At 45.5% G+C, this 22,280-nt stretch overlaps 1 protein-coding gene across 1 annotated transcript in view; it reads left to right on the top strand.

The window, feature by feature from the left end:
* LOC125448780 (chloride channel protein ClC-Kb-like) overlaps window positions 1-22,280 on the top strand; it is a 67,098-nt gene that overhangs the window by 721 nt on the left and 44,097 nt on the right. Inside the window, exons 2-6 of the mRNA XM_048524311.2 lie at window positions 385-513; window positions 15,743-15,871; window positions 19,646-19,785; window positions 21,157-21,234; window positions 21,367-21,445. Of these exons, the coding sequence (XP_048380268.1) occupies window positions 385-513; window positions 15,743-15,871; window positions 19,646-19,785; window positions 21,157-21,234; window positions 21,367-21,445 (555 nt within the window). The remainder of the gene's footprint in view (window positions 1-384; window positions 514-15,742; window positions 15,872-19,645; window positions 19,786-21,156; window positions 21,235-21,366; window positions 21,446-22,280) is intronic.

Raw genomic sequence — 22,280 nt, 5'->3', positions numbered from 1 at the left:
CCACTCTTCTACTTTGTCCCTGTAGATGAGTTTCAATCCCAAAGCAATCCCACTTCCCCACTCTCGTCCATAGCCTTGTATCTCACTCTGTTGACAGTCCCTGCATATTCCTGCAATAGTGGAGGAGGTTGGTAAACTGATAGTTTCAAAGTTCTTCGAACCTGATCTGAGTCAGGGACTTGAAGTGATGTAAGGTATTGTGAACTGTTATGCAATTAGACTATCGTCTGATTCCTTGTCTCCAGTCTAAAGATGTATAACATGGCTTGAATCAATGAGTGATCCAAGCATTGCTCAATGCATTAATTTGAACTGACAAGAGCCCAGAGTTTGATCATGGTCTGGGAGCTGATCCTGGCTCTGATATGTCCTGTTTACTTACAGCATTCATACTGTCTGTACGGAAGCAGATCCTGAAATTCGGAGAGGATTGGATCTTTCTTTTCCTGCTGGGCATGTTCATGGCCACCATTAGCTTCAGTCTGGATGTGATCACTTCAAAGTTTCAGAGAGGTAATTGAGGACTTTCTTCTGGATGAGAAATTCCTCAAAGCCTTTACTTCCTGTCATTAAACAACAGCTCGGAAATGCTACGCTGAATGTTCATGTCAGGGATAAGTTAATTTAATTCTACCATCGAATCACACAGCACAGACAGAGGCCAATCAGGCAAGACTTCTTGTGACAGCTCAGACTGGTGCCAGCTCTGCCAGATCTCACCAATCAGTCCCACTCACCTTGCGCTATCCCTGGATCCTGAATTGTTTCCCTTTTTTCTAAATTATTTCTCTATCTCCTCTTCAGGCAGTGCATTCCAGATTATAACAACTCACTACTTTAGGAAAGAGAAATTGGCCTTACCTCAAATCTGGATTATTGGCCACTGATTGGAAACTGTGTCCCCGTGGCTATCAATCTCCTTGCAAGTGGAAGCAATTTCTCCTTGTTTATCCTATCAAGAGCCCTCACAATTTTAACACCTCTATTAAATCGCCTGTTAGCCTCCTCTACTCCAAGAACATAGAACAGTACAAGCGAGTTTTGAGAAGATTTGTAGCTCAGGTTGAGGTTCTGGATGTGAGTTTGCTCGCTGTGCTGGAAGGTTCGTTTTCAGACTGGAAGGTTCGTTTTCAGACGTTTCGTCACCATTCTAGGTAACATCATCAGTGAGCCCCCGACGAAGCGCAGGTGTTATGTCCCGCTTTCTATTTATTAATAGAAATATAAATAATATATAAATAAAATTATAAATATATAAATAGAAAGCGGGACATAACACCTACGCTTCGTCAGAGGCTCACTGATGATGTTACCTAGAATGGTGACGAAATGTCTGAAAACGAACCTTCCAGCTCAGCGAGCAAATTCACATCCATAGAACAGTACAGCACAGGAAGGGGCCCTTTGGACGACGATGTTGTACTTAGCATGAAGCCAAATTAAACCAATCCCTTCTGCCTACCATATCCCTCCATTCCTTGTATATTCACGTGCAAATCTAAAATTCCCTTAAAAGCTCTGATTGTGTATTTGCCTCTACCACTATTCCTGGCAGTGCATTCCAGATTCCTACCACTAAAAAACTCGCCTCTCACATCTCCCTCGAACTTGCCCCACTCACCTTAAATGCCTGCCCCCTACTTTTAGACATTTCAACTCTGGGAAAAATATTCTGACCGTGAACCCCATCTATGTATCTCATAATTTTATAGACTTCTATCAATTCTTCCCTCACCCTCAGCTGCTCTAGAGGAAATAACCTGAGTTTTTCAAGCCCCTCCATATAGCTTGTGCCCTCAAATCCAGGCAGCATCCTGGTAAACCTCTTCTGCACCCTGTCCAAAGCCTCCACATCTTTACTGTAATGTGGCAACCAGAATTGAATGCAATATTTTAAGTGTGGCCTAATCAAAGTCTTGTAAAGCTGCAACATGACATCCTGATTCTTGTACTCTGTTTCCTGATCAATAAAGGCAAGCATGCCATAAGCCTTCTTTACCACCCTACCTACTTGTTGTGGTCACTTTAAGGCAGCTCTAGACTTGAACCCCAAGATCCCTCTGTAAATCAATGCTGTTGTTCAGGGTCCTGCCCAAACCCAACTTCTGCAATTTCTCCACGTAGACAAAGACCCTCATTAATGGTATCTCTACCTCCAAAGGATTGGCATTCTTCCTAATGTATGGTGCTCAGATATGACCACAAAACTCTAGCTGCTTAGAAGTAGTAACAGTCCTCTATAATCAAGCATTTTAATTTGGGGGAGACAGTGTCATGGTGGGAGTGACACTGGGTTAGTAATCCACAGATCTAGACTTATACTGTGGAGATGTGAGTTCATAATCCCACCACAGCAGATAATGAAATTTAAATGCATTTCATAAAATCTAGCATGATGAGCCATGACAACTGTCATTAAAATATTCCAAAGTTTATTAACGTCCTTTAGGGACAGAAATCTGTCGCTTGGGTCACTTTTTCCGAGGAAGGATGCTCTTCCTCTTGAGGGAGTGCAGAGAAAGTTTTCCAGGCTGATTCCGGGGATGGCAGGTCTGACGTATGAGGAAAGATTGACTAGGTTAGGATTGTTTTTGCTGGAGTTCAGACGAATGAGTGGGGATCTCATAGAGACTTATAAAATTCTTACAAGACCAGACAGGGTAGATGACGGGGATGTTCCCGATGATGGGTGTGTCCAGAACCAGGGGTCACACTATGAAGATTCAGGGTAAACAATTTAGGATGGAGATGAAGAGACATTTCTTCACCCGAAGATTGCTGAGCCTGTGGAATTCATTGTCACAGGAAGTAGTTGATGCCAAAACATTGAATGTATTCAAGAGGTGGCTAGATATAGCACCTGGTGTGAATGGGCTCAAAGGCTATGGGGAGAAAGCAGGATTAGGCTATTGAGTTGGATGATCAGCCATGATTGTGATGAATAGCAGAGCAGCTTCAAAGGGCCGAATGGCATTTTCTTGCTCCTATCTTCTATGTTTTTATGACCTTACTTGGTCTGGCCAACACGTGACTTCAGACCCACAGCGATGTGGTGGTTAATGGTCGACACGTTCAAATGGCCGAAACTAAATGGTGAAACTAAATTTCAATTAAGCCATCTGGGAATTGCATGTAGCTAGTCTCGGTTATGGTGGGCATGACAACCTTCATGCCAACCACCACACAGAGGGTGGTGAGTGTCTGGAATGGGTTGCCAGAGGTAGTGGTGGAGGCAAGTACAATTTTGTCACATAAAAAAACATTTGGACAGGTACATGGATGGGATGGGTATGGAGGGATATGGGCCAAACGCAGGCAAATGGGACGAGTTTGATTGTGAAAACTGAGCAGCATGGGCAAGTTAGGCCAAAGGGTCTGTTTCCATGCTGGAGACCTCTGTGACCCTCAATCATCAACTTATAACCCATCTGGTTCACTAATGCCCTTTAGGGAAGGAAATCTACCTGCTCTGGCCTACGTGTTTCTCCAGGCCCACAGCAATTTGGTAAACTGTTTCTGTGATTTGGAAGGGCAACAAATATTGGCCTTGCCAGAGATGCCCAAATCTTGTGAAAGGACTTAAAAGAAAACTTTGGTCAAATCAACCCTGGTGGATCTCTAACGGGTCATCTGAAGGGCAGATCACACCAGTAAGATGACCTTGCGGTGTGGGTCATACTGGTTCTGCTGGATTTGAGTACTGGCAGTCATCCTGAAAGCTTTGTGCCAGGGCTTTCTCCTCTATTCTTCATGTGATATGGTCATGGACCAGCCTTTGTTGCCCATCCTTAACTGCCCCTTGAACTGAGGAGCAAACCAGGTCCACTTCAGTGAGCAGTTGACAGTCAAGCTCATCACTATGGGTCTGGTGTCACATGTAAGCCAGACCAGGTAAGGTTGATAGATTTCCATCCCTAATATTCTTCAGCGTAATAACCTGGGCCTCAGGGTTACTAACATTACCACAATACCAGTACTGCCACTTACCCTTTCCATGGTCAAGATATTAAGGGGAATAGATAGGGGAGGACAGGAATGAGGTTTTATTGTCACGTGTACTCAAGCACAGGGATGCAGGAGTACAGTGAAAAGTTTACAAAGTTGCCATTCCCAGTGCCATCTTAAGTACAAAGGTACCTAGGCACAAAGCAGAAAAAAGTTCAACAAGTAGTTAAAAGTTCAACAGTACAGTCGTTCTTTAGCCATGGTCCCATAGTCATGCAATGCTGGCTTTCCCCATAAGATCTCACTCTCCCCACGACAGCTAGATCTCTTCCCCCATGCTGTGCCCAAAGACATGGTTTTGGCTGTTTGGGGTGAGCAAGACTAGGGAAATGTAGCCTGAAACTTAGGATTAGACCCTTGAGATGTGAAATTGGAAACACTTCTGCTCACAATAAGTGTGTTAGGGGATATGACGCTCAAAATGCAGTGACCATCTGGCCATGGTCTGATTGAATGTGGTATAGATTCGAGGAGCTGAACGACCTCCTCCTGCCTCTATATTCCCGGTTTACAGCAATGAAGAACACCACACTTTTGGCTTTAGCTGTCAGGATAGGCAAATATTGGCCAGGAGCTGAGGATGAGGATTATAATGAGGGGAGTGTTGCTGGAAATAGGGCTGGGAACTCAACTTTTTACAATCTATTCCAGTCATTTGGATGAAGGGACTAAATGGTTGTTCAGTTTGTGGTTGGTACAAACTGGGCCACTGATGGAACCCCGTGAACAGGTGCAGAAAATAGAGAAGGAGGCTAACAGAATGCTGACCTTCATACTCTAAAGAGCTGGGGTGTAGGGATGCAGTCATTATGCTGCAATTATGCAGAAGATGGTTGTGGGAGGGGGCACTGTTGGCTGTAGGAATGAATTATGGTGTGGTGTTTGTAATAGTGGAAAGTGATATGTTCAGGGTGCTGCTTATAATGAAGCATGTTAGGTTATAAACCTAGATCGTAGAAGTAGGGTAGAGCATTTGGTGCTGGGAGCCTGCTCTGCCATTCAGAATGATCATGGCTGATTATCCAACTGAGTGCCGTCTGTAAAGACCAAACCCCCACGGTTTAATTTCCAATTAAATTCCTAACTTCTGTTAGGGCCTGATGATGTGGAAAGGGTTGGTTTGCATGCTGCTGACTGATACAAGAAGAAGCTAACAGAGACATGGGTTTCTCATGGGCAGGAATGGTTGCTGGATGTTCCAGGGTTTAGAACATTTAAAAAGAATAGGGAGGGGGGAAAAAGAGGAGGGGGTGTAGCACTACTAATCAGAGAGGGTATCACAGCTACAGAAGCTTCCATTGTCGAGGAAGATCTGCCTACTGAGTCAGTATGGGTGGAAATTAGGAGCAGCAAGGGAGTAGTCACCTCGTTAGGGGTTTACTACAGGCCCCCCAATAGCAGCAGGGAGATTGAAGAAAGCATAGGTCGACAGATTTTGGAGAAGTGTGCACGCAGTAGGGTTGTTGTAATGGGTGACTTTAACTTTCCTAATATTGATTGGAACCTCCTTCGAGCAGAAGATTTGAATGGAGCTGTTTTTGTAAGGTGTGTTCAGGAGGGTTTCCTAACGCAGTACGTTGACAGGCCGACGAGGGGAGAGGCCATTCTAGACTTGGTGCTCGGAAACGAGCCGGGGCAGGTATCAGATCTTGTGGTGGGAGAGCATTTTGGTGATAGTGACCATAACTGCCTCACATTCTACATAGCTATGGAGAAGGAGAGGATTAGGCAGAATGGGAGGATATTTAATTGGGGAAGAGGAAACTATGATGCGATTAGACATGAGTTAGGAAGCATGGACTGGGAGCAGTTGTTCCATGGTAAGGGAACTATAGACATGTGGAGACGGTTTAAGGAACAGTTGTTGGGAGTGATGAGTAAATATGTCCCTCTGAGACAGGCAAGAAGGGGTAAGATTAAGGAACCTTGGATGACGAGAGCGGTGGAGCTTCTAGTGAAAAGGAAGAAGGTAGCTTACATAAGGTGGAGGAAGCTAGGGTCAAGTTCAGCTAGAGAGGATTACATGCAGGCAAGGAAGGAGCTCAAAAATGGTCTGACGAGAGCCAGGAGGGGGCACGAGAAAGGCTTGGCAGAAGGAATCCGGGAAAACACAAAGGCATTTTACACTTACGTGAGGAATAAGAGAATGGTCAAAGAAAGAGTAGGGCCGATCAGGGATAGCATAGGGAACTTGTGTGTGGAGCCTAAGGAGGTAGGGGAAGCCCTAAATGAGTTTTTTGCTTCTGTCTTTACGAAAGAAACCAACTTTGTAGTGAATGAAACCTTTGAAGAGCAGGTGTGCATGCTGGAATGGATAGAGATAGACGAAGCTGATGTGCTGAAAATTTTGTCAAACATTAAGATTGACAAGTCGCCAGGCCCGGATCAGATTTGTCCTCGGCTGCTTTGGGAGGCGAGAAATGCAATTGCTTCGCCACTTGCGAAGATCTTTGCATCCTTGTTCTCCACTGGAGTCGTACCTGAGGACTGGAGAGAGGCAAATGTAATTCCTCTCTTCAAGAAAGGAAATAGGGAAATCCCCGGCAATTATAGACCGGTAAGTCTCACGTCTGTCGTCTGCAAGGTGTTAGAAAGGATTCTGAGGGATAAGATTTATGACCATCTGGAAGAGCATGGCTTGATCAAATACAGTCAACACAGCTTTGTGAGGGGTAGGTCATGCCTTACAAACCTTATCGAGTTTTTTGAGGATGTGACTAGAAAAGTTGATGAGGGTCGAGCTGTGGATGTGGTGTATATGGACTTCAGTAAGGCATTTGATAAGGTTCCCCATGGTAGGCTCATTCAGAAGGTCAGGAGGAATGGGATACAGGGGAACTTAGCTGCTTGGATACAGAATTGGCTGGCCAACAGAAGACAGCGAGTGGTAGTAGAAGGAAAATATTCTGCCTGGAAGTCAGTGGTGAGTGGAGTTCCACAGGGCTCTGTCCTTGGGCCTCTACTGTTTGTAATTTTTATTAATGACTTGGACGAGGGAATTGAAGGATGGGTCAGCAAGTTTGCAGACGACACAAAGGTCGGAGGTGTCGTTGACAGTGTAGAGGGCTGTTGTAGGCTGCAGCGGGACATTGACAGGATGCAGAGATGGGCTGAGAGGTGGCAGATGGAGTTCAACCTGGATAAATGCGAGGTGATGCATTTTGGAAGGTCGAATTTGAAAGCTGAGTACAGGATTAAGGCTAGGATTCTTGGCAGTGTGGAGGAACAGAGGGATCTTGGTGTGCAGATACATAGATCCCTTAAAATGGCCTCCCAAGTGGACAGGGTTGTTAAGAAAGCATATGGTGTTTTGGCTTTCATTAACAGGGGGATTGAGTTTAAGAGTCGTGAGATCTTGTTGCAGCTCTATAAAACTTTGGTTAGACCGCACTTGGAATACTGCGTCCAGTTCTGGGCGCCCTATTATAGGAAAGATGTGGATGCTTTGGAGAGGGTTCAGAGGAGGTTTACCAGGATGCTGCCTGGACTGGAGGGCTTATCTTATGAAGAGAGGTTGACTGAGCTCGGTCTCTTTTCATTGGAGAAAAGGAGGAGGAGAGGGGACCTAATTGAGGTATACAAGATAATGAGAGGCATAGATAGAGTTGATAGCCAGAGACTATTTCCCAGGGCAGAAATGGCTAGCACGAGGGGTCATAGTTTTAAGCTGGTTGGTGGAAAGTATAGAGGGGATGTCAGAGGCAGGTTCTTTACGCAGAGAGTTGTGAGAGCATGGAATGCGTTGCCAGCAGCAGTTGTGGAAGCAAGGTCATTGGGGTCATTTAAGAGACTGCTGGACATGTATATGGTCACAGAAATTTGAGGGTGCATACATGAGGATCAATGGTCGGCACAACATTGTGGGCTGAAGGGCCTGTTCTGTGCTGTACTGTTCTATGTTCTATGTTCTATGTTCTAAGCTTGGGGTATGCAAGAATTAATATGATCTTGCGTCCAGAAGGTTGCTGGTGCATTGTAACTGGGACTGCTGAAAGCTTCAGGTGCTCCGAGATTGCATCTGCTCAGTGGTCAGGTGATTTGATGTTTTGGAAACTTTCTCAAAGCAGCTACATCTTGCCAAAAATGTTGTGACAACAACAGTGGAACAGTAACAAGCTGCACAAGATAGCTTCACAAAATGTCTTTAGCAAGCTGTTGTCATAACAATCATAGAATCCCTAACGTGTGGAAGCAGGCCGTATTGCCCATTGAGTCCACACCAACCCTCCTATCCAGACCCATCCCAGTACCTGCGGAAGTTGGATAAAGGGGTGCCGATCCCTGGAACGTCCAGGATCCTGGAACCAACTGGATGGGGTTCCAGGAAACAGGCAGCTGGTCCGTGAGCACAAGGGGAGATGGAGTGATTTAGCATGGCCAATCCACCCTAAACTGCACATCTTTGGACTGAGGGAGGAAAACAGAGCACCTGGAGTAAACCCAGGCAGACATGGGGGCTGTCACCCAAGGCTGGATTCAAACCCAGGTCCCTGGTGCTGTGAGGCAGCAGTGCTAACCAATGTGCCACCTTGCCACCCAACAATGTGCATTGTCCAGTTATGGACACAATGAATATTCATTAATGACTGGTTAAAGCCTTTTTGTATAGAATATTTGTTTGCTAGCAGCTGTCTCATCCTGTGCATCAGAATGCAGGTACCAATGTACAAACAGTATCTCTATCCACAGGTAAAGGATGGTTTTTAGCTTAATGAAAAAATGCAAACCAGTCAGTGATTTGAATCTGAAACAAACAGTACTTAAAATATTGATCTGTGATTGGCCTCAGTGGTTTGCACCTTGGTTTTTTCATGCTTGGATGGCTTGCTCCCAATCCATTTCAGTGGGTTTTGAGATGGCTAATAAACCCAATGGGCAATGTACAGAGATAATGGGAACTGCGGATGCTGGAGAATCCAAGATAATAAAATGTGAGGCTGGATGAACACAGCAGGCCAAGCAGCATCTCAGGAGCACAAAAGCTGACGTTCCGGGCCTAGACCCTTCATCAGAGAGGGGGATGGGGTGAGGGTTCTGGAATAAATAGGGAGAGAGGGGGAGGCGGACCGAAGATGGAGAGAAAAGAAGATAGGTGGAGAGGAGAGTATAGGTGGGGAGGTAGGGAGGGGATAGGTCAGTCCAGGGAAGACGGACAGGTCAAGGAGGTGGGATGAGGTTAGTAGGTAGGAGATGGAGGTGCGGCTTGGGGTGGGAGGAAGGGATGGGTGAGAGGAAGAACAGGTTAGGGAGGCAGAGACAGGTTGGAATGGTTTTCGGGTGCAGTGGGTGGAGGGGAAGAGCTGGGCTGGTTGTGTGGTGCAGTGGGGGGAGGGGACGAACTGGGCTGGTTTTGGGATGCGGTGGGGGAAGGGGAGATTTTGAAGCTGGTGAAGTCCACATTGATACCATTGGGCTGCAGGGTTCCCAAGCGGAATATGAGTTGCTGTTCCTGCAACCTTCGGGTGGCATCATTGTGGCACTGCAGGAGGCCCATGATGGACATGTCATCTAAAGAATGGGAGGGGGAGTGGAAATGGTTTGCGACTGGGAGGTGCAGTTGTTTATTGCGAACCGAGCGGAGGTGTTCTGCAAAGCGGTCCCCAAGCCTCCGCTTAGTTTCCCCAATGTAGAGGAAGCCACACCGGGTACAATGTACAGACTCTGCTACCCACACAGCGTGCTTGATGGTTCAGGTGGACAGAGTATTTTGGGGGTAGGATATGTGCTCCTTCTAAGCTCCAGGCTTCTCTTCTGTACATTCCCGATGAGGTCTCTCTTTCCCGAATGAACCTCCTCCATCTCTTGTGGGCCTGCAACCAGAGTCTCCCATGAATCTGCTGCAGAAATGTTCATTTGGCCTCTTTGGGAAGATGGAATTTGAATTCAATTTTTTATTTTTAAAAATCTGGAATTAAGAGTGTAATGATGACCACAGAAACTGTTGTCAATTGTTGGAAAAACCCATCAGATTCACTAATGTCCTTTAGGGAAGGAGACTGCCATCTTTGCCAGGTCTGGCCTACATGTGACTCCAAACCCACAGCAATGTGGTTGACCCTGGGCAGTTAGGGATGGGGAATAAGTGTTGCCTGGCCAGTGATGCCCATATCTCATGAATGAATAAAAAAAAAGTTGGCTTGGGAGATGCCATTGCTGTTGAACTGTCTTTCTGGCAGATTTGGAAGGTCTTGTGAAAGCACTGTAGTGGGTTACCAGGTACCACTGACTCAGATCAGTGGCCTTTACAGGTCAGGCAAGTTAACTGGGAATCTCCACATCCATGATCCAAATGCTAGGCAACTTGTGAGCTCCTGTCTGGTGAAGAACCCAGCCTTACAAATGTGTTGATGAGGCACAAGAACATTTTTAAAAAATCTTCAATCTTTCACAGGATGTAGGCAATGCTGGCAAGTCCCGGATTTGTTGCCAATCTCTAATTGCCCTTGAACTGAGTAGTATGCTACAATCATTCCAGAGGGCAATTAAGAGTCAACTGCATTGCTGTGGGGCTGGAGTCACATGTAGGCCAGACTGGGTAAGGATGGCAGCTTTCCCTCCCTGACGGCATTAGCAAACCAGATGGGTTTTTACAACAATCGACTATCACCATCATTGAGACTTGCTTTGAATCTCAGATGTATTAACTGGATTAAAACTCCACCAGTTGCTATGGTGGGATTTAAACTCATGTCTCCATGACATCAGCCTGGGCTTCTGAATTACTCATTCACTGATGTTGTCATCACACTACCATTTCTCCTTGGCATGTTGGATGGATCAAGTATATCCGATTAAATTTAATGCTGCAAAGTGAATAGTCAAACATCTTGGTCTGAAGAAAGGGAAAGGCAATATAAAATGGAAGGTATAATTCTAAACGGGTTGTACAATCTGAGAGACCTCAGGATATATATACCCTGTTGCAAACCAATAAAACAAATTAACATATTAACTTTAAAAATTAGTCCTTAAAGGGGAACCGTGACAAAAATATTAAATCATTTCAGAAAACTTACAACTTTAAGTTAATGCATCAATGGTGCACTCTAGCCCCAGTGGTGCCTACTGAACGCAGAAGGCCTTGAGTGCGCTGCTCAGGGTCATCCGTGCATAGACATAGCATGGAAGAGAGACGTAGGCGCTGTGTTCCAGTAATCTTGCTCATGTGCTCATGAGCTTTTCCCTGGACTTATAACTTGGTCCACACCCAGAAACAGAACCTTGAGAAGGCCTTGTGACTTACCAGGCCCTTCACAGGGTGGTCAAAGATCAGAAGCATGCAGCTGATGCATGAACAAAATTTGTTAAGCACGCCCCTCCAAATAATGAGTAACGGGCTTTAGCCTAATGCACTGTGTATGCACACCAATGCTTCAAGGCTACAGGAGTTCCAGGTGGCCTTGAAGTCTGTGAACTATCCCCAACCTTCTTTAGCCCAGGGCTGCCCCAGGCTATACTCTCCACACCAGTTCACTGATGGTGAAGGGGAGATTTCCCAATTACAGAGCCACCCACTGGGGCCACCTCTAAGTAGCAGGATGAGCCTGGGGATAGATTATTCAAGGTGGCAAGACAGTCGAGAAAGTAGTTCATAAAACATATGGCGTCCTGGCCTTTTTCAAGAGATGCAAAGACGTAATTAGAAATCAAAACAGTGACGACTGGGAAGACCCACTTCCATTAGCAAAGTGGTCAATTATCAGCGGGTACAGATTAGTTCTGTTGAAGGATTGGAGGGTCACATTGAAAAAACTTTTAACCCAGAGGTTGGTGGTTATCTGGGATTTGCTGCAGAAACCCATAACTTATTTAATCGGACCCTGGGCCTGACCTGAAGCACTGAGTTTTGCAAGGCTATGGAGCAGTTGACAGAAGATGGGATCAGTTTCATTTCTTTTGACCACGCAACTTGATAGACTGAATGGCCATAATCTTCCTACAGTTTCTTAAGTTTCTATGAACTGTCAAAAGTCGATATAAATGCAAGTCTTTTTCTAATTTCCCTTCAAGGAGAGACTGATTGGAGCAAAATCTACCATGCCTGATTAATATATAACTTCAGTAATTGGTGTGATAAACAAGCCCAGAGTGACCAATTAACCATTGTAAAGATTGGGTAAACAGCTTGGTTTTTGCTAGGGTCAGAGAGCAGATAGATAGCAAAAACTATAAAGTCCACCACTGAAATCAACAACCAGGAAGGTGTTTTTTTTCACAGTTAGTTGGAGAGGTTGACAGAGAGAAAGGACAAAGCTACTGTCTAGTGTATAATTTGATTAGCTCTGTTATGAGGTTTGATCTGCAGGCTAGAAGCCCGTGCTAATTCTCTGGGTTTAATCCCACCCCAGGACTGGCAAAGTTTAAATTCACCTAATGTATGCATCGCTGGCAGGGCCAACATTTATTACTCAACCCGATAGCCTTTGAACTGGGTAACATGCTAGGCCATTTCAATTAATCGACTACATTGCTGTAAATGTGGAGTCACATGTAAGATAATCCTCCCTAAAGGACTTTACTGGACAAGATAGGTTTTCTGAAAATCAACAATGGTCATCATTACTGAGACGAGCCAGATTTTAATATCATTGGTAATTGTTAATCACTGTGGGATGTTGAAGAGGAGGAACAAAGGCCAATATTTAGCACTCTGTTTGTGGGATCCTGCTGTGCATTATTTGGTTGTCATCATTTCCACATTATAACAGTGACATCACTGGCCATAAGGCATTTTGGAATGCCCTGTTACAAATCCACTGCCCTTCCCCAGAAAGCACTAGAGTAGCAAGGCAACCTGTATTGAATTGATAGATGGGCTGGTTAAGCCGGTGCATGGGATACTTGTCTTTATTATTCAAGGCATTGAATACAAGAGCAATGAGGTTATGATGGAGCTCTATATAACATTAGATAGGCCACAGCTAGAGCACTGTGTGCAGTTCTGGTCACCACACTATAGGAAGGATGTGAGTGCACTAGAGAGGGTGCAGAAGAGAGGTCTGCTGTGTTCATCCAGCTCTACACCTTGTCTTCTCAGATTCTCCAGCATCTGCAGATCCTACTATCTCTGCAGAAGAGATTTATCAGGACCCTTCATCAGAAAGGGTCCAGACCCAAAACGTCAGCTTTCCTGCTCCTCCGATGCTGCCAGTCCTGCTGTATTCATCCAGCTCTATACCTTATTATCTCAGACTCCAGCATCAGCAGTTCCTACTATCTCTAGATAGACCGGTGTTGTTTTCCTTAGCGCAGAGAAAGCTGAGGGGGAACCTGATAGAGGTGTTCAAATGTCTGAGATGCATAGAAAGGGTAGATAGGGAGAAACATTTCCCCTTAGTATAGAGATCAATGACCGGGTGCACAGTTTTAAGATCATGAGATAGAGGAGCAGAATTAGGTCATTTGGCCCATCGAGTCTGCTGACATTCAATCATGGCTGATAGGATTAGCGTTGGGGTAATGTCCTAGGATTAGGGTTGGGGTAATATCCTGAAAGGTGAGGAGCAGGAAGCTTAGAGGGGATTTGAAGGAAAGGGTGGTGATTATCTGGAACTCACTGCCTAACGTGTGGTAGAGGCAGGAAACCTCAAGACATTTCAGAACGTTGCAGATGAAAACTTGCAGCACCATAACAAACTTGACCATGGGGCAACTGCTAGGAAAGGGGATTAGAGCAGATGAATGTTTGATGAACAATGTGGGGACTATGGATCAAACAGTCCCTTCCTCTTCAGTAAAATCTCAATGGCTATGTTGCAGGAAATATCATTTGGCAAGGTTGATAGCTGGTGGAGGAGGAGCAATACGATGTTGTGGCCATTTCGGAGACATGGATAGAGCAGGGACAGGAATGGTTGTTGCAGGTTCCGGGATTTAGATGTTTCAGTAAGAACAGAGAAGATGGTAAACGGGGTGGAGGTGTGGCATTGTTGGTCAAGAACAGTATTACAGTTGCAGAAAGGATGTTTGGGGACTCGTCAACTGAGGTAGTATGGGCTGAGGTTAGAAACAGGAAAGGAGAGGTCACTCTGTTGGGAGTTTTCTATAGGCCTCCGAATAGTTCCAGAGATATAGAGGAAAGGATAGCAAAGGTGATTCTTGATAGGAGTGAGAGAGACAGGGTAGTTGTCATGGGGGACTTCAACTTTCCAAATATTGACTGGGAACACTATAGTTCGAGTACTACAGATGGGTCAGTTTTTGTCCAGTGTGTGCAGGAGGGCTTCCTGACACAGTATGTAGATAGGCCAACAAGGGGCGAAGCTGTTTGTCATTTTTATAAATGACCGGGATGAGGGCGTAAAAGGATGGGTTAGTAAATTTGCAGACGACACTAAGGTCGGTGGAGTTGTGGATAGTGACGAAGGATGCTGTAGGTTGCAGAGAGACATAGATAAGCTGCAGAGCTGGGCTGAGAGGTGGCAAATGGAGTTTAATGCAGACAAGTGTGAGGTGATGCACTTTGGTAGGAATAACTGGAAGGCAAAGTACTGGGCCAATGGTAAGATTCTTAGTAGTATAGATGAGCAGAGAGATCTCGGTGTCCATGTACACAGATCCTTGAAAGTTGCCACCCAGGTTGACAGGGCTGTTAAGAAGGCATACAGTGTTTTAGCTTTTATTAATAGAGGGATCGAGTTCCGGAACCAAGAGGTTATGGTGAAGCTGTACAAAACTCTGGTGCGGCCACACTTGGAGTATTGTGTACAGTTCTGGTCATCGCATTATAAGAAGGATGTGGAAGCTTTGGAAAGGGTGCAGAGGAGATTTACTAGAATGTTACCTGGTATGGAGGGAAGGTCTTATGAGGAAAGGCTGAGGGACTTGAGGCTGTTTTCATTAGAGAGAAGAAGGTTGAGAGGTGACTTAATTGAAACATATAAAATAATCAGAGGGTTAGATAGTGTGGATAGGGAGAGCCTTTTTCCTAGGATGGTGACGGCGAGCACGAGGGGGCATAGCTTTAAATTGAGGGGTGAAAGATAGAGGACAGATGTCAGAGGTAGTTTCTTTACTCAGAGAGTAGTAAGGGAATGGAACGCTTTGCCTGCAACGGTAGTAGATTCGCCAACTTTAGGTACATTTAAGTCGTCATTGGATAAGCATATGGATGTACATGGAATAGTGTAGGTTAGATGGGCTTGAGATCGGTATGACAGGTCGATACAACATCGAGGGCCGAAGGGCCTGTACTGTGCTGTAATGTTCTATGTTCGATGTTCTATATAAAAGCTTGGGATAATCTATGAAAAGTGGATGGCTGGGCAAGTCTCAATCCAGAGGCAGTCTTCACTTTTGTTATGGTCTGATTGAGAGAGTTTACCTAGAAGGACTCCATGTGCAGTGTATTCACAAGGTTGTAACTCTACCTGCCAGTTAGTCTGCACACGCACTGGTAGTTGCAATGCCTACTTCATCACTGCTTTACAGTTTGAAATAAACTAGCCCACAGAGTTAATTGGACCCTGGTGAGCAATCGATTATCATCACTAACGGGAACAACTTCATGTAAAATTAGCCGCCAATTTTCACTGAGATAACAAAGTGTGGATCTGGATGAACATAGCAGGCCAAGCAGCATCAGAGGAGCACAATAGCTTTCCTGCTCCTAAGATGCTGCTTGGCCTGCTGTGTTCATCCAGCTCCACACTTTGTTATCTCGGATTCTCCAGCATCTACAGTTCCCATTATCTCTGTGCCAACTTTCACTTCCTCCTTCTTCTTTTCTCTGTATTAGCCAACCTGTGGGTCTATGACACACTGGAAAATTATCGGTACCTGCAGTACTTCTCCTGGGTCCTTTATCATGTCATTCTCACCATGGTGTCTGCTGGCGTGGCCAAGTACATCTCACCACAGGCCGCAGGTATGTGCTCTCTGCCAACATCCACGCCCCTGGGGGAATGGGCTGAGGGTCCATGAGTGGGCTCAGTGCGAAAGTGGACTTTGCCGAGCAGGACTGCTCAAGTTCCGCAGCCACTTGAATGGTCACCCCTGAGGCAAAGGGTCAGCAAATCTGACTGCCACTCCCTGTGCCTGATGAGGTGCTGTGTTCGGGATGAGACATTAAACAAAGGACCAGTCAGTGTCATTACAGGTGACTGTATAAGAGGCCGTATCACCATTTGCGAACGAATAAAGGTCTCAAATTTTTGTTGTGCCTCTCAAAACCACAAGACACGTCAAAGAGTTTCACAGCTAAGTCTACACTTTTTGAAGCAGTCACAGCTGCAGTGTAGGAAAATAGCAGCCAATTGGCATACAGCAATGTGATCATGTTTTTGCAGTATTGAGTGATCGGCCACAGCGTTGGTGGGATCTTTTAGAACCATCCAAGCAGGATTTTAGGTTATTCTTTCCCTCCACTTGGGTGGGTAAGGATGACCGATTTCCTTCTCTCAAGGGCATTAGTGAACCGGATAGGTTTTTAACAACAGTCAATCAGCCAATGTTAGTTGTCACTTGTCACCATTATCATTTGTACCAAAACACTAAAGTAGGCCTTCTCAAAAAAAGAGTCAAGTCCCTAAACATTTAGGTTCACCAGGATCAAGGTGATGATAATCGTCTTACTGACAGGACAGACCCAGCAGAGGGGGCGGCACAGTGGGATACAGTCGGGAGGGATTTGCTCGAGGAGTCCTCAACATTGACTCTGGGCCCCATGAAGTCTCGTGGTTTCAGGTTAAACATGGGCAAGGAAACCTCCTGCTGGTTACCATATACAGTCCTCCCTCAGCAAATGAATCATTACTCTTTAATGTTGAGCAACACTGAGAGAAAGCACAGAGGGTGGCAAGAGCACAAAATATACGCTGGGTGGGGATTTCAGTGTCCACCACCAAGACTGGTTCTGCAGCAGTACTACTGATCGAGTTGGTTGGGACCTAAAGGACATAACTGCTCGATTGGGTTTGCAGCAGGTGGTGAGGGAACCAACAAGAGGGAAAAACATACTTGACTTCATCCTTACTAATCTGCTGGCTGCAGTTGCATCTGCCCATGACAGTATCAGTAAGAGTGACCATCACACAGTCCTTGTGGAGACAAAGTCCTGCCTTCACATTGAGAAAATCTTCGATTGTGTTGTGTGGCACTATCACTGTGCTAAATGGGACAGACTTCACACGGATCTAGCAACTCAAAACTGGGTATCCATGAAGCACTGTGGGCCCATCAACAGCAGAATTGTACTCCAGCACAATCTGGAACCTCACGGCCCAGCATATTCCCCACTCAACCATTACTGTCAAGCCAGGGGATCAACCCTGGTTCAACGAAGAGTGCAGGGGGGCATGCCAGGAGCAGCACCAGGCATTCCTGAAGATGAGGTATCAACGCGGTGAAGTTACCAAACAGGACTACATACATACCAAACAGCAGAAGCAGCAAGTGATAGACAGAGCTAAGCGATCCAACAACCAAAGTATTAGATCTAAGCTCTGCAGTCCTGCCACATCCAACTGTGAATGGCGGTGGACAATTAAACAACTCACTGGAGGAGGAGACTTCACAAATATCCCCATCTTCATTGGTGGAAGAGCCCAGCACATCAGTGCAAAAGATAAGGCTGAAGCATTCGCAGCGATCTTCAGCCAGAAGTGCCGAGTAGATGATCCATCTCGACCTGCTGTAGTGGCCCCCAGCATTACAGGTACCAGTCCTTAGCCAATTCAGTTCACTCCATGTGATATCAAGAAATGGTTGGAGACACTGGATACTGCAAAGGCTATGGGCCCTGACAACATTCTGGCAATAGCACTGAAGACTTGTGCTCTAGAACTTTCTGCTCCCCTAACCAAGTTGTTCCAGAAGTGACAACCCTGATACCTACCCGACAATGTGAAAAATTGCCCAAGTATGTCCTGGACACAAAAAGCAGGACAAATCTAACACAACCCATCAGTAAAGTGATGGAAGGTATCATCAACAGTGCTATCAAGCAGCACCTGCTGAGAAATAACCTGCTCAGTGACCCCCAGTTTGGGTTCCGCCAGGGCCACTCAGCCCTTGATCTCATTACAGCTTTGGTTCAAACATGGACAAAGGAGCTGATTTCCAGAGGTGAGGTGAGAGTGACAGCCCTTGATATCAAATCTGCATTTGACCAAGTGTGGCATCAAGGACCCCCAGCAAAACTGGAATCAATGGGTATCGGGGAAAAATGCTCCGGTGGTTGGAGTCTTACCTGACACAGAGGAAGATGGTTGTGGTTGTTGGATGTCAATCATCTCAGCTTCAGGATATCTTTGCAGGAGTTCCTCAGGGTAGTGTCCTAGGCCCAACCATCTTCAGCTACTTCCCTCCATCATAAGGTCAGAAGTGGGGATGTTCGCTGATGATTGCACAATGTTCAGCACCATTCGTGGCTTCTCAGATACTGAAGCAGTCCATGTTCAAATGCAACAAGATCTGGACAATATCCAGGCTTGGGCTGACAAGTGGCAAGTGACATTCATGCCACACAAATGCCAGGTTATGACCATCACCAATAAGAGACAATTTAACCATTGCCCTTTGACATTCAATAGTATTACCATCTTTGAATGCCCACACTATCACATCCTGGGGGGTTTTCATTGACCATAAATTGAACTGGACTCACCACATAAACACAGTGGCTACAACAGTAGGTCAGGAGCTATGGATACTGCGGCAAGTAACTCACCTCCTGACTCCTCAAACCCTGTCCACTATCTACAAGGCACAAGTCAAAAGTGTGATAGAACACTCCCCACTTGCCTGGATGAGTGCAGCCCCAACAACACTCAAGAAGCTTGACACCATCCAGGAAAAAACAGCCCATTTGATTGGAACCACATCCACAAGCATCCACTCCCTCCACCACGGATGCTCAGTAGCAGCAGTGTGTACTATCTGCAAGATGCACTGCAGAAATGCACCAAAGATCCTCAGTCAGCACCTTCCAAACCCATGACCACTTCCATCTAGAAGGACAAAGGCATCAGACATATGGGAACACCATCACCTCCAAGTTCCCTTCCAAGCCACTTACCATCTTGACTTTGAAATATATTACCATGCCTTCAGTGTTGCTAGGTCAAAATCCTGGCACTCCCTTCACCCGGCGGGGGGTGACCCAAGGACTGCGGTGGTTTGGGAAAACAGCACGTCATCACCTTCTCAAGGGCAATTACGAATGGGCAACTAATGTTGGTCTTTCCAGCAATGTCCACACACCATGAAGTACAACTAAAATTGCTGGCATTTATATACAACATCACCTTCCTCCCATCCCTCATCATCAAACTCTCTCTCAGCAACCCTGAGACATGCTCCTTCTCCAGCACTGAAAGACTGAAAACTTGCCCTTTCAATCTTTCCTGATAGCTCTATCTAGTTTAGTCTCAAACAGGAAGACATTTGACCCAATAAGCCATGACACCAAACCTTTGACATTCGGCTCTTAATATAAACTGTAGTTCATTATTTCAGCCAAAGAGAATGCCTTAACACTAAATCAATCCACGGGTTAAAATTCAAACACATGTTAGAATAACTTTTGCTCACCTTCTCCAGACATGTATCAAGATAACTGACTGTTTTGTACATAGTGTCAATGCGGTTTTATTTTCCCTGAGCTGCTGGTATTTGTTTTTGGTTCTCGTTCTTGTGCCAGGGTCTGGCATTCCAGAGCTGAAGGTTACCTTGCGAGGCGTGGTGCTGGATGAGTTCTTTACCTTCAGGACCTTTGTAGCCAAACTCATCGGTGTCATCTGTACCCTGGCAGCTGGAAGTACCATTTTCTTAGGCAAAGTGGTAAGCGGGCACTACATTTCAACGGCATGTTAATTTCATTGCTAAGATACAGTGGCAAAGGGAATTGCTTAATTGAGTGCCTAGAAAACCTACAGAGGGTGACTGCTGGAAAATGGGAGGATAGAGATAGGAAATTGCTACATTTTCATGAATGAAAAACTATTATCAAGGAAAGCATTTGTCTCTCATTTCATGTTACATTGATTGGCTTGGTATTGAATTAACACTGATGGCTGGTATGCATTGTCCTTGCATTTTTGGAAGGGGTAGTTTATGATGTTGTGGTCATACCTCTATCTTATTGGGGTCAACCCATGTTGGTTAATGTTCCTTCCTCATCACACACTCATTATTATGGACTGGAAACTTAGTTGGACCACATTGGCTGAGTGTTAGCCATTTCCTCTTTTCCCAGAGAATAGTGAGCCTTGAGAATGTGTTGACAGCTATTTGGTTGGTATTGACGCACTGTCATAAGACCGTAAGACATAGAAACAGAAGTGGTCATTCAGTCTGTCAAGTCTTCTCTGCTGTCAGTGAGATCATGGCTCATCTGATCATCTTTGACTCCTGTGCCTTCTTCTGCCTTCTCTCCAAATTCTGATTCCCTTCCTGATTAAAAATGTGTCCATCTCAGTCTTGATTATACTCCCACTACAGCCTCTACAGCCCTTTGAGGTTAAAGCAGTAATGGGCCATTTGGAGAGTGGTAGGCCTGTCAATGGTGTATCTTCACTGCCCATGTCCAGACAGCCACCGTCTCACACAGCACTGACGCTGGACATCTTGTGCTTTTTTAAAAATCTCTTTATTGTTCAATGCAATTGGACATCCCTGGCAAGCCCAGCATTTGTTGCCTGTCTCAGGTAAGGAGTTACCAGGTAAGGATGGCAGATTTTCACCCCTAAAATCAATTTTGCAATGATTGCACCACCGTTGCTGAGAGGTAACTTTCAATTCTGGATGGTTTGTTAATTGAATTTAAATTCCACCAGCTGCCATGGTGGGATTTGACACCATGCCCCCAGAGCTTTAGCTGAGACCTCTGGATTTCTAATGATATTAACCACCACGGCACCATCTCCTCATGTAGTGTTGTGTTCCTATCTCTGGACCAGATGCCATACTGTGGGACTGGATGGACACAGGATGTGTGTCATAATCTGGCCAAACAGTCTGTGAATCCAAACAATAAGCTGCTGGCAGATAGTGGAGAGTTCTCCAGTCACGTAGAACCATGTTGTAGCGACCTCACCACAGCCTGCTCCTGTTAAAGGACACTAGGAGGAGTGTTTTACATGCAGTACAAAGCCTGACCGTATCATTGGCGAGTGGCAGTATTCACACTGACTGGCTTCTTGTTGTTTGCAGGGTCCCTTTGTTCACATGGCAACCATCCTCGCCACGTTGCTGGGAAAGGTCATGGTCAAATTCGCAGGAACCAAAGAGGTAACCCCAGACTAAGAAACATTAGCTAGTAAGAATTAGGTCGTAGATCAGCAACTGAGGAGCTGAATGGACTGTTCCTTGTTTCTGAGTCATGCAAGAGGCCCATGACTTTTCTTCCTGTCCTTTGTGCAGAATAAAGGACGCAAGTATGAAATGCTGATCGCTGGCGCAGCGGTGGGTGTCGCTTGTTGCTTTGTGGCACCCGTTGGAGGTAAGGACCTTCTGACTCAATTCCTCCCATTCTTTCCAACCATTGCCCTATGACAAAAGGATGTACAGGCTAGGCCTATATCTGCTGGAATTTAGAACAATAAGAGATGACCTGGTTCAACCCAATTAGAACAGATAAGATAGAAGCAGGGAGGCTGTTTCCACTGGCAGGTGAAAGTAGAACTAGGGGGCATAGCCTCAAAATAAGAGGGAAGCAGAGGACTCAGATGAGGAGGAACTTCTTCACCCAAAGGGTTATGTATCTGTGGAATCCCCTGCCTAGTGAAGCAGTTGAGTCTACCTTGAGACAGAGGCAGATTTTTGAGCAGTAGAGGAATTAAGGGCTATGGTGAGCGGGCGGGTTAAGTGAATTATGAAAAAGATCATCCCTGATCTTATTGAATGGTGGAGCAGGCTTGAGGGGTCAGATGACCTACTCCTGCTCCTATGTCTTACGTTCTTATGCTCAAACATCTTGATAGGGCAGCTGAGGAAGAGATGTTTTGTCCTCTAGAAGATCCTAGAACTAGGGCCACTGTGTTCAGTTTTGTAAACCTGGCCAGCATGGACAAGTTGGGCGAAAGTTCTGGTGAAGTCCAAAAACGAACATGCTGGAGAAACTCTGACTGCATCTACAGAGAGGGAGAGAAACCAAGTTCAGCTTTTGAGTCCAACATGACTCTTCTAGTGATGCCCTGCTCCACCATGTTTCTGCAAGTAGGATAATGGCCAATAAATGTTACTTCCTCACACCAACACAGTGTCTGCAAAAGACGCATGAAATTTATGCAGGTGATTGCAGGCAGCAGAGTCTGGAATCATACATAGATCTTCTC

This window comes from Stegostoma tigrinum, chromosome 45 (genome assembly GCF_030684315.1).
Source record: "Stegostoma tigrinum isolate sSteTig4 chromosome 45, sSteTig4.hap1, whole genome shotgun sequence".
NCBI classification, from domain to species: Eukaryota; Metazoa; Chordata; class Chondrichthyes; order Orectolobiformes; family Stegostomatidae; genus Stegostoma; species Stegostoma tigrinum.
The sequence above is the reverse complement of the archived record's forward strand: the minus strand, read 5'-3'. Positions and strand labels throughout refer to the sequence as shown.